General features: G+C 34.3%; 1 protein-coding gene across 1 annotated transcript; it reads left to right on the forward strand.

Moving 5' to 3' along the window:
- The first annotated feature begins 5676 nt into the window (after positions 1 to 5676).
- LOC110792679 (ribonucleoside-diphosphate reductase large subunit) lies at positions 5677 to 10841 on the forward strand. The gene is made up of 15 exons (XM_021997495.2): positions 5677 to 6190; positions 6284 to 6345; positions 6424 to 6511; positions 7555 to 7818; positions 7928 to 8168; positions 8254 to 8330; positions 8457 to 8627; positions 8730 to 8822; positions 8911 to 9060; positions 9145 to 9396; positions 9486 to 9605; positions 9746 to 9948; positions 10043 to 10192; positions 10276 to 10507; positions 10605 to 10841. Exons 1-15 carry the CDS (start codon positions 5963 to 5965, stop codon positions 10710 to 10712), a joined length of 2439 nt encoding a protein of 812 aa, XP_021853187.1. The 5' UTR covers positions 5677 to 5962; the 3' UTR covers positions 10713 to 10841.
- Positions 10842 to 12744: the final 1903 nt, after the last annotated feature.

Here is a 12744-nt window from a genome sequence, read left to right on the forward strand (position 1 = left end):
CTTGGCTTTAGGAACCTTAGGAGCTTTTGGAGTAGTTGGCTTGACTTTGGCCTTTTGTTTTGGTTTAGGAGAAGTAGGTTTTTTGGAGGGTGAAGATTCTTGTGTGGGTTGTGGTTGAGAGGCTCCTGGAAACACCTCATCAGCACCATCCTTGCTTATAATCCTCACATACTCAGTGCTTAAGTCCTCACAATCAACCACAGGCACCTCCACAGCTATTGTGTACTCCATTTGTTCTTGAAGTTCCCTTAAAATGTCCTCTCTCTCCTGTTTTTTCCTCATTTCCTCTTCCTCCTTTCTTTGAGCCCTAAGAAGTTCATCTTGTCTCTCTTTGAGCTTTCTCTCACTCTCCTTCCTATGATGCTCAATTGTGGCAACATCATTTCTAAACACCACTCCTGGTTTGTCTGTACCCTCAACCCATATTTCAGCAGTGTCCTTACCCCAATTCCATCCCCACATTAGCTTCATTGTCTTATCATCTACCAACTCAACTCTACCACAGGGAGACTCAATAAACAGGGCAAATGTACTAGGTAAAAACACATCCTGCCTAACAGATTCCTCAAAAATATCCAAAAACAACCTCAAAAGACGATACTTTTCCATGTCTGCAACTCTCACATCAAAGCTATGTGATCCATGATGCAATAACAACCACATTGCAGTCATCCTAAAGGGAAAATTTAAGGAAAAAAAACATGAATTTCGATTCAACCAACAACAATTCATCAATAAACAACCACAATCATGATCACAATGAAATTCAACAGGTCACAATCACAACTTACAACTAACCAAACAATTATTCACAACAAATCCAAGGAATAACTAACTTCTAACCAATCAATTAATCTCAACTGACAATTTCAAAAAATCACTGACAATTTCGCAAAACCCTAACCCTAATCAATTTCGCGAAAAAAATTGTACTTTACAAGCAAAATAAATCAGCGAAGAAGGAATTATTACCTTGAAGTAGATAATCCAACTAGGAAAAGGGCCCTTGTTCGTCCACTGCACCCGAAGCTCTAAATCGCCTCCAAGTTGCCCCCTTTTTGTCGCGAATTCACCAAACGAACACCCACGAACTCGCCAAAAGAGAACGCAACAAATTTCACTAAATTCTTGAAGATCTACCCAGAATTTTGTCAGTTATAGTAGAATTGATGAGGGTTGAAGAACAGGGGAAAGGAGAGAGAAAGAAGAGAAGTTGAGAAGTTTTTTTTTTTTTGGAATTTCAGTCACAATTGTTACCTAAATCGCGCCAAACAACAATTAAGGGCAAATTGGTAAAACGTCACTAACGGCAAGCTAACGTCCGTTAAATCCAGGAGCATTTAATGAACAGTACGGAACTTTAGGGGTATTTTATGAATTTTGAAACGCGCAGGTGTATTTGGTGCATTATTGCAAACCTCAGGGGCATTTCATGAAAAAACCGTTTTACTTACTTTGTTAGGTCTTAGATTTTGAAATCCTATATACGGGAGTATATAAATTCTCGCTAAAATGGGTCTTGTAATTACACAAAGACGTGCCAAAGGCGACACGATTTTACTCCTAAGGGTTAAACTTCACTCTCCATCTCTGCACTCTTCGTTGGGTCCACCTCCAATCTGGCACTGTCAATCTCGCCCTCCTTCAACCTCATAATTCAGTTAATTTTCCAGTGGAACATAATAAAAAAGTTTAGGACTTCAGAAATATGTTAAAAGCCTTTTCTCCGTCAACTGAGAACTCAACTGCCAAACTAACTACCATCAAACCATCCGCCCAGTCTTTTCCATAGAAAATCATGTATAATAATAATGTCCAATACAAAACTGAAAACGAAATTTAAGTATACATGCCTCTAGTTTCAAAGAGAAGAATCATAGTCATCGTCACAAACCATTGGAAAACTACAAATATCAGTATCACAAAATTAAATTTTAAACTATTGAAAATGAAATTGAAGTTAAATATACAATGATCAATCCCACTTGCATGGACAAGGTTCACGCTATTATTAGTTTGGACCGTGGTATTTTAGGTATTTTACAACATTTGAAGATGACATGGACCAGCAATGATTTTAAAAAAAACGTGCGGCCCATATAGTAACTCTTACGTTGATATATTTGTACTTAAATGTAATATAGTTACTCTACTAGTCATACAGTAAATTTTAACAATATAATTAATAATATATGTGACATAGTTACTACAAAGATCATAGAGTAACTCTTAAGTTGATCTAATAGTCATACAATAACTTTTTGATGCCATTTTTGATAAGAATCCAATTATTTAATTATGTATATAAATACAAAGATATTTATTATTTTGTATCATATAGTAAATATTTATATCGTATAGAAATAGTTACTCTTCTATATCATATAGTAACTCTTTTTATTCTATAGTTACTATTATATATCATATAGTTAATATTATCAAAAAGAGTAACTATATCAAAAATAAGAGTAATTATATATTCATTCTTGCAGACAAAATAGTAAATTATAGAAACTATATGTTCAATAAAGTAACTATATCTTCAAAATAGTAACTATGAGAAAAACAGTAATATAGCCATTTCGATAAGACTAACTGTTCAATCCAAAGAGTAACTATACCATATAAAAAATAATTTTAACTATAGAACAATTACTATATTATAAGATAAACAATATGATATAGATGCTTTAGAGGTCCGAGGTCATATAGTAACTTTTTCTATTATATAGTTACTATTATATATCATATAGTTACTGAAATAAAAAGGAGTAAGTATATCAAAAGTAAGAGTAATTATAACTCTTGAACAGTAATTAAGAAAAACATTAACTACATAGTTAGTTGTTTTTAGATATGACATTCTAATTATTTGCATCATTAAATAAACCACGTTAAACTCAAATGATTTTTGAACTACAAAAAATGTTAATCGCCACTTTCACGTCCCTTCCTTCCACTAGCACGCCCTCTCCTTCCTCAACCACGTCCTTGGTTTTCATTGTTGTCAAAATTTTCTTCTTCTTCTCCTACTTTTGTTTTCGTTGTAGAAGTTATTATTTACACGACTTCAATTCTGAATGCATTATCTTTGTATTTCTGAATCAATAACATATATACAAGCTAAGTTAATAATTTAACATTTAAATATGAAAAAAGTAACATAGTAACTATGTAAAACATATAGTTTCTATTATACATCATATAGTAACTCTTAGATTTAATGATGGTAAGTTACTCGCAGAACTGCAGATATAGTTATTGTTATAGTCATATAGTTGCTCTCATAATAATATGGTCACTCTTATTACTAATAACATAGAATACACAAAAAAGAATATAAAAAGTGCATAACGATAACATAGTAACTATTAAAAACATATAGTTACTTTTATACATGATATACTATCTCTTACTATTAATGATAGTCATATACTAGCAAAGTTGCAGATATAGTAATTGTAATGATCATATAGTTATTGTGATCATAACATAGTAACTCTTATTACAATTAACATAGAGGACAAAAAGAACATAAAAAGAACATTACAATATACATAATAACTATACCAACATATCAGTTACTATTATACAAGATATGGTCATTTAGTCACAGAGTTTCAGACATAGTTAGTGTGATAATATATTAACTCTATCCATAATATAGTAACTCTATCACTTAAACTATATAATAACATCAAAAACATGCACAGAACATAATAAACTAACATAGTAACTGTTTCAAACATATAGTAATTTAGCAACTAGGAAACTTGGAGGCCCAATCCTTTTTCCAAATTCTTGCATCGATTTGTAGAAGAGCACAAACCTTTTGGATTAGAGTAACATAATCATGAAATTTATAGTCAAATATAGTCAATAAATCATTATAACATACAATAAGCAAATGTTATAGTTAAAATCGCATAGAAACTCTAAAAATCACATAGTACCTCTTTAAACCATAAAGTTACTGTATAACTCATATAGTTATTGTATAACTCATATAGTTACTATTTAAAATCGTGAAGTCACTGATCAAATTCACGAAGTGAAAACGATATTTCGGCAAAACACAAACGTTAATTTCTCCAAAACAACAAATATTTTCAATTTTAAATAAAAATAGACTTAAAATACTTTAAAAAACAACGATCCGAGATGTGATCTCTCAAATTTCTTGCGATGATTTGTAGACGAGCGCAAATTCTTCGATTCGTTTTCAGTAACGACGAACCTCCTTCTTGATATGCTAGTTCCTCCATTTTTTCCTCATCAAATAGATCCAATTATGAGAATTATAAGATAATTACAAAGAAAATCGAACAAATTTGAACAAACCCTAGAAATTTGGGCAAAAATCTGAAAAGCATAGAGAGAAAATGAAGAGAGAGAGAAATGAACAGAATGCACATCTGAAATTTTGAAAAATAAAGAAATTTAAAACGCATATAAAGTGGGATAGACACAAATCGCATAGAAACTCTACAAAACATAAAGTTACTCTTTAAAATTACGAAATAACTGTCACGTCACACGTGACAGTTACACATGTTGCCCAACCAGATTACTCCATTGTCCTGGTCTCCACGCTAAGTTAGTGTGGACCAGGTTTATATTAGTGTAAATATACGATGATGGAGAAACGACAGTTTTTTTGCTCCATAAAAGTAGGAGTAGTAGTTTATTGGGTAGGGTACTGATATTTTTCAATTATGTGGGTAGGACCGTAGGAGGAGTCTATTACATGGGTTAAAATTTTCTTTTAAAATAAATAAATTAAAATCCATTTGAATTTTGGATATTAGGTGTTTTGAGTGAATTTAGCGGGATTGTATGAGAGTGTTGGATTGAAGTTTTAGAGGTCTCACATAACCCACTGACATTTTTACTATTATATAGGATAGGATATGATAGGATAGGATATGCTTTAGTTAAATACGAAGTATGTAAAATAATAAGCACCCAAACTGAAAGCATAGTACTTTTTTAATTCTTAAAGCATTTAATTGCGTTAGTAATTAGTTGAAAATTAATAATGACATCACTAGTCTTCGTTGGTCGGAATCCGACTCAAACATTATAGTTTTATCTTTTAAATGCCTGATGACTTTTTACTTTTTAGATTTTAACTTGTATTTTTTTGTTTTGACAAGAAGTTGTAAAAATACTTAGGGCGTGTTCGGCGGTAGCGTTTGAGGTAGCGGGTAGCGTTTTGACCTAGTCAAGACGCTACTTGTAAAATTTGTAAGTGTTTGGTAAAGTAGCGATTTAGGTAGCGGTTAGCGATTGAGGTAGCGGTTGGGTAGCTTTTGTCAAACGTTAAAATTAGTAGCGTTTAAGGTAGCGGGTAGCGTTTGACAAATTTATAATAAAGTTTTAAATAATATTTTTGCTTTTATTTTTATTTTTATAATATCAACCGCTACTTTTACCGAACACTCATATTAGTTACCGCTACTTTGACAGCTAACCGTTACCCGCTACTATTCACCGCTACTCGCTACTTTAACCGCTACCCGCTACTCAACCGCTAACCGCTATCCGCTACCGCTAATTTTGCCGAACAGGGCCTTAAATAGAAAAGGGAGGTTGTAACAACAACTTAGATGTATTAGGCAAAATATCCTCAAAACAAATTAAAAAAAATCAAATGGGCGCCAAATTTTCCATTTCTCATTTCTCCCGATTCCGTCAACTTCTCCGCTTTTTTTTCTCACCCTAACCGCAATTTCACAATCACACTCCGTATTCTTTTCAAATTAACTTCCCAGATAATTTTAAAAAAACGCGCAATCAACAAGCTAGCCAAACCCCAAAGATTCCCACCAATTTGGCGGCAAAATCGATTTATAAAAAACCCTAATCCCACTATAATGAATGTAGCAGGTTATCCATTTTTCCGGCGCAAAACAACTGTTCGACGAAATTCCTCAAAGAATAATAAGAGGAAGAAAAAAAAATGTACGTAGTGAAGAGAGATGGGCGACAGGAGACGGTTCATTTTGATAAAATTACTGCGAGATTGAAGAAATTGAGTTATGGTCTGAGTACTGAGCACTGTGACCCTGTTCTTGTATCCCAAAAAGTTTGTGCTGGTGTTTATAAGGGTGTTACTACTAGTCAGCTTGATGAATTAGCCGCTGAAACTGCTGCTGCTATGACTACTAATCACCCTGATTACGCTACGGTGGGGGTTTAATTTTCAGGGTTTTGTTTTTTTCTTCTGATTTATGGTTTTTGTTTCGGGTTTAATTGGCGTTTGCTTTCGTTGTTTGATTAGTTGGCGGCGAGGATTGTCGTTTCAAATTTGCATAAGAAGACTAAGAAATCGTTTTCCGAGACGTGAGTGTTGTTTTGATTTTGATTTTAATTTGTTGTTATTGATGTATTATGTGTTGAATTGGATGTACGTAAATGCAGGATTGAGGAGATGTACACTCATTTTTGTGAGAGGTCTGGATTGAAGGCTTCGTTGGTTGCTGATGATGTCTATGATATCATCATGAAGGTATTTACTACTAATCATTAGAAGTATATTGCTAATCGATATCATGTTTATGCTTATGTTACATTTGTTGCAATAATTGATTTGATATCGTGTCTATGTTACATTTACTGTGGTAGATCAACTCAATTGTGTGCCGGTTAGTCTTTGACGTCATTGATAGGGGTTTTGACTAGTGTTCATGATATTTATGTAGTACTTATTTCCGTTTTTAAATAGTTGCATCATTTTGACTTTGACACTTACTTTGACCATAATTTTGTACGCATAAATAGAAACACATATTACTATGTAAAATGTTATTAGGTTTATCTCAATGATATATTTTATATTTTTTACTAATACTTCCTCCGTCTTTTAATACTCGTAACGTTTGAACTTTTGCCACTATTCATATAATCTACTTTGATTATTTGTAGTGTTTTTTATATAAGATAAAACATAGTCATGTGAGATCTTGTTAGATTCGTCTCAATATGTATTTTCAAAATATAAACTTTTTATAATTTTTGCATAAAGAGAATTTAAGATATAAATGATCAAAGTTATGCATTGGCATGCGTGAAACTAACAAACGTTGCGAGTATTAAAAGACGGAGGAAGTATATAATTATGAATATTGATGGTCAAAGTTATACAAAATGATGCAACTATTTTGAAAAGGAGGAAGTATAAATTAGCATAACAGTGTAATTTTCCTCAGTGATTCCAATCACTGGTGATGGTTTGATGATGTGCTAACGTTACATTTCTTGTGTTGTATTGCCTTGATGTTGTGTTTATGTTGCATTTCTTGCGGAAGTTGCCTCAGTGTTGTGTTTAAGGGAATAGATCAACTCAATATGTATGTGTTTATGGTTTTATGTAACATTTTTTTAAATCATTGATATATTAGGAGTAATGATCATTGATATATTTACAAATTAGCAAAATGAAGTTGTTTGTCTTACGTAGAATTATTCCCTCAAAATAGAAATTTGTGATTGAGAATTCTCCTGTTATATTCTACATATTTGCTGACAAATGGATATCATTTTGTCTTGTAGAATGCTGCTCAGTTGGATAGTGAGATAATTTATGACAGGGACTTTGATTATGATTACTTTGGTTTCAAAACCCTTGAGAGATCATATCTCTTGAAGGTCGGAGGGGCTGTTGTGGAGAGACCCCAGCACTTGTTGATGAGGGTTGCTGTTGGGATCCACAAGGATGATATTGAGTCGGCTATCAAAACATATCACTTCATGTCCCAGAGATGGTTCACCCATGCTTCCCCAACTCTCTTCAATGCTGGCACACCAAGGCCCCAAGTATGTTTTCTGTTATTCATAAGTTTATATATGCTGGTTCATGGATTGTATGCTATATATCTGCAATTATTGGTTAATGGAGTATTAACTTTGTTGATGGAAATGTCAGTTGAGTAGCTGCTTTCTCATCAATATGAAAGATGATAGCATTGAAGGGATTTATGACACTCTGAAGGAGTGTGCTGTCATCAGCAAATCTGCTGGAGGTATTGGGGTTTCTGTTCACAACATCCGTGCCACTGGAAGTTATATACGTGGTACTAATGGGACATCAAATGGCATTGTCCCTATGTTGCGAGTGTTTAATGATACTGCACGATATGTTGACCAAGGAGGAGGGAAGCGAAAAGGTGCAATATTGTCTTCACATCTCAGTTCAATCAATTTCCTTGTTTTTTTGTGGGACATGCTTTGACATGATAACACTTTATGTAGGTGCTTTTGCTATATACCTTGAACCCTGGCATGCTGATGTATTTGAGTTCCTAGATCTGAGGAAGAATCATGGGAAGGTGTGTTTCAACCATTGACACTTAGTGTCTACTACTGAAATCACAGATTTTATGTTATCTGTGTAAATCACTTGGAGAAAATATGCCACCCTCATATTAATAATTTATGCTGATTTCTATTTTCAGGAAGAGCAGCGTGCTCGTGATCTCTTTTATGCTCTCTGGGTACCTGATCTTTTCATGGAACGAGTTCAAAGTGATGGAGACTGGTCTTTGTTTTGTCCCAGTGAGTCTCCAGGTCTCGCTGATTGCTGGGGTAAAGAATTTGAGAACCTTTACACCAAATATGAAGGAGAGGTAACATATCCTATTCACTGGGGTTGTTTGCTTTGTTGTTTAGATATGTTTGTAAATTGTAATGTACTTTATGCTGATTGTTGCTTTATATTTTCAAACCAGAACAAAGCAAAGAAGGTTGTCAAGGCACGACACTTGTGGTTTGAGATATTGAAATCTCAAATAGAAACAGGAACTCCTTATATGTTGTTTAAGGTAAGATGTGTTCCTGATTATAAGTTGGAATAGCAACATGCTTTTTCTTATTTTGCACTTTAACTAGCTGTTGTTTTCATAATTATAGGACTCATGTAACCGGAAAAGCAATCAGCAGAACCTTGGTACCATCAAGTCTTCAAATCTGTGTACTGAGATTATTGAGTATACCAGTCCAACAGAAACTGCTGTGTGTAACCTAGCGTCTATTGCTCTTCCACTATACGTGAGGGAGAAGGTATATACACTTTTTGTTAGCTACATCAAAGTTTTGGAATGCGTGGTTTGATCTTCTCTTAACAATCTGTCCATTTTCGTGCAGGGGGTTCCTGCTGAGTCTCAGCCATCTAAACTTGTTGGAAGTCTGGCTTCAAAAAGTCGTTATTTTGACTTTGATAAACTGGCTGAGGTTGTCGAAGTGGTTACCACAAACCTAAACAAAATAATTGATGTGAACTTTTACCCTGTTGAAACTGCAAAAAGATCAAACATGAGACATCGACCAATTGGAATTGGAGTCCAAGGCCTTGCTGATACCTTTATTTTGCTTGGCATGCCTTTTGACTCGCCAGAGGTTAACATGCATCTTCTGAAGTTTCAACACTTTGTTGCAAACCAGATGCAAACTGTTAGGCCTAAAAATTTGTTGGTTGTGAATTGCAGGCCCAGCAGTTGAACAAAGACATATTTGAGACTATTTACTACCATGCACTTAAAACTTCTTGCAAGTTGGCTGCAAAAGAAGGCACCTATGAGACGTACCCTGGCTGCCCTGTGAGCAAGGTATGAATTCACTAGTTGCTCTTCTGACATGCTTCGTAAATGATTGGAAATCCACAAGTATTCTGTTGCTGCCTTTTTAATACTGCTACAATTGCATTTTCTTGAAACTTGTATGTATGATCATTGTTCACATTTGACAGGGGATTCTCCAACCAGATATGTGGGGTGTTACTCCCTCAGACAGGTGGGATTGGGGCTATCTCAGGGAAATGATAGCTAAGGATGGTGTTAGAAATTCACTTCTTGTGGCTCCTATGCCAACTGCATCAACAAGCCAGATTCTCGGAAATAATGAGTGCTTTGAACCATACACATCCAACATTTACAATCGAAGAGTTTTAAGGTTCGTAGTGCCATCTATTTCGATAGCCTGATCTAGTTGGTGATGCTTGTCATCTGCTTCAATATTCACTCAACTTGATTTTTCTTTTGTTCAGTGGTGAATTTGTTGTGGTGAACAAACATCTTCTTAATGATTTGACCGAGATGGGTCTTTGGTCTCCTACACTGAAGAATCAGATAATATCTGATGAAGGTTCTGTTCAGAAGATTCCTGAGATTCCAGCAGACCTAAAAGCTATTTACAAGTAAAGATTTTGAATTCATTATCTGAGTTCCTCTTTTACTTAATCTCTTTTGTTCAGGTGCTTAATCTTTTAGCTATTGTCAGGACTGTCTGGGAGATCAAACAAAGAACATTGGTAGACATGGCAGCTGACCGCGGTTGTTTCATTGATCAAAGTCAGAGCCTCAATATTCACATGGAGCAACCCACTTTCGAAAAGTTAACTTCTCTGCACCATTATGCATGGAAGAAGGGTTTGAAGACTGGCATGTACTATTTAAGGACTCGAGCAGCAGCTGATGCTATCAAGTTCACCGTGGATACTTCCATACTAAATGTATTGCAACCTTTATGTACTAATTTATCGATATTAGTTCAATTATCAGTTCATTTATTTTCTTTCTGATGAACTTTTCCTCTTGTACTAAATGCAGAAGCCAACCAGTAGCACAACATCACCAGCTGAAGATGACAATGCAAATCTGGCACAGATTGTATGCTCATTGACAAACCGCGAAGAGTGCATGGCTTGTGGAAGTTAAAGGGTACACAATCCTTGTTATCTATCATCATCAGCGTTTCAATGTTTGCCTAGTGATATAAGAATCTGGTGCAAAAGACTAAAACAATGTTTCTGAGTATCGTTGTATATAAAGTAGATTTGGGTCGTATGGATGTAATGTTTTTAGCACTTAGTAATCTTAGGCTGTTCTCATGTCCAAGTATTCGTAGGTTAACAATTCAACCGTAGATAGTAGATTGCATAGCAAAATATCAAACCACCATAACATTGTTTAGGAAAATACTTCTAGAGTCTGACAATTTAAAATCTGGTATAGAACCGGCCTCAAGAAATTTGTTAAGAAAATTGCTTTGCCCATGACCATGGATGTGCTTATTTCCAGTTAGGTGCTTTTGTTTCACATTTATTCAAATGGAGAAGGGGATATTCGAACCTGAGACCTAGCGTACACATGCTCTTAGTCTTAACCACTAGGTCAACACCTCATTGGTAGAATCAATGACATTATATCGTAGCACTATTTGAAGGAGTTGTGATGTTGCACTTCCAGAACCAATGATGAGTACATCTTCGTTCTTTAGAGGAGTCAATGCCCGTTCCAAGTTAAAGTGGTGTGCACAATCCAAGTGTAATTTGACAGGGTGTATCACCATAGAAAACTCGAGGTTTAAAGTACATTTTTTTTTACCTTTGCTGATGATATAATGTGTAGGACCCGATTCTTGATTGTTCTCGATTGACAGTCAGAATCCCACATAAACCAACAATTGAACTTATAATTTTAAAAAGTTTAGAGGTGTTACCTTATTTTTATCTGAATAAGGATGGGTTTTTAGTTTCATCATTTCAAATGAAAAAGTACTTAATGAAAAATAAATTTTCGAAAACGATGATGACTCCATAAAAAAAAGGTGTTTTGCATTGAAAACTAGTCTTTTGAAATCAAAGATTTAGTGTTCGGGGTATAAGTTACCAAGATCGAATGTCTGGAACTCGTCTTTTCCTCCGTTCTAAAGAACATGCTCTTACTAATACGTTGTTTCCATTTAAAAAATATCATGTTATGGTCATTTACAATTATTAACTTAATGCATGATACCACATAATTTACAAGTAGTCAAACACATTTAGATGCAATATGATATAATATGTAAGGAGATAAAGCTTTTGATATATGGCGGATTTGAGCATTGAAGGTTCCCTATGTACCGTTCATTGTGGAATTTGAATCCACTCACGGATTGAAACCCTACGTAGTTCCGACAAGTGTCCCTCTCTAGATGGCCAATTCCAATGGGTGAGATAAAATGGAGTGTTGAATCACTCAAAGTAAGGTTGGTAATAGATAACTTGCTTTTGGAATCAAATCGTTCAATTAAGGTTGAGGAAATCACTCCGATTAGTGACACCATAAATCTTCCGTGAAAGACAATCCTACGATAGGAAGTGTCTCGATTGATGACTTTAGGATTTACTTGCTTATGGAAAGGAAGTTTTTTGGACCTTTTTAACTGCTTAATTTGGATTAAGTTGCACTCTTTTTTGAAGAAAGATTAAACTGTACTCTATTGAAAGTGAATAGCTTATTTTTGAAAGGGATTTGAAGTAATGTGTTTAGGGTTTGTGAAATTGACCAAATAAGTTGTGACACCTGATATGGCCTAAAATTGAATAAAAGTTTCACAATAGGATATTATGTCACGAGATAGAACAATAGAACATACATCACAAGATAGAACAATAGAACATAGAAATAAAAATATTACAACACCTAAAGGACTAGCTAGGTTTAAACCAAATAAATAGAAAATTGCAAGAATTGAAAGAAAAGGATTAAATAAGAAATTAAGGATATTAAAAAATATTAATCGAAATTGAAGAACTTGAAAAAGATGAGTTGCGTTTTGGAGACTTTGAATTTCGAAGAGTAGAAATGTTCAAGTATGTCATCCTGCTCTTGAATGCTTCGAAAACTTTGAATAACCTAGTTTTAAGAGAGGTTTCTTAACTTAAAACATCATATCATCGATTTTGGAAATCAAAATTTTGAA

Source organism: Spinacia oleracea, chromosome 4 (assembly GCF_020520425.1).
Source record: "Spinacia oleracea cultivar Varoflay chromosome 4, BTI_SOV_V1, whole genome shotgun sequence".
Classification (NCBI taxonomy): Eukaryota; Viridiplantae; Streptophyta; class Magnoliopsida; order Caryophyllales; family Amaranthaceae; genus Spinacia; species Spinacia oleracea.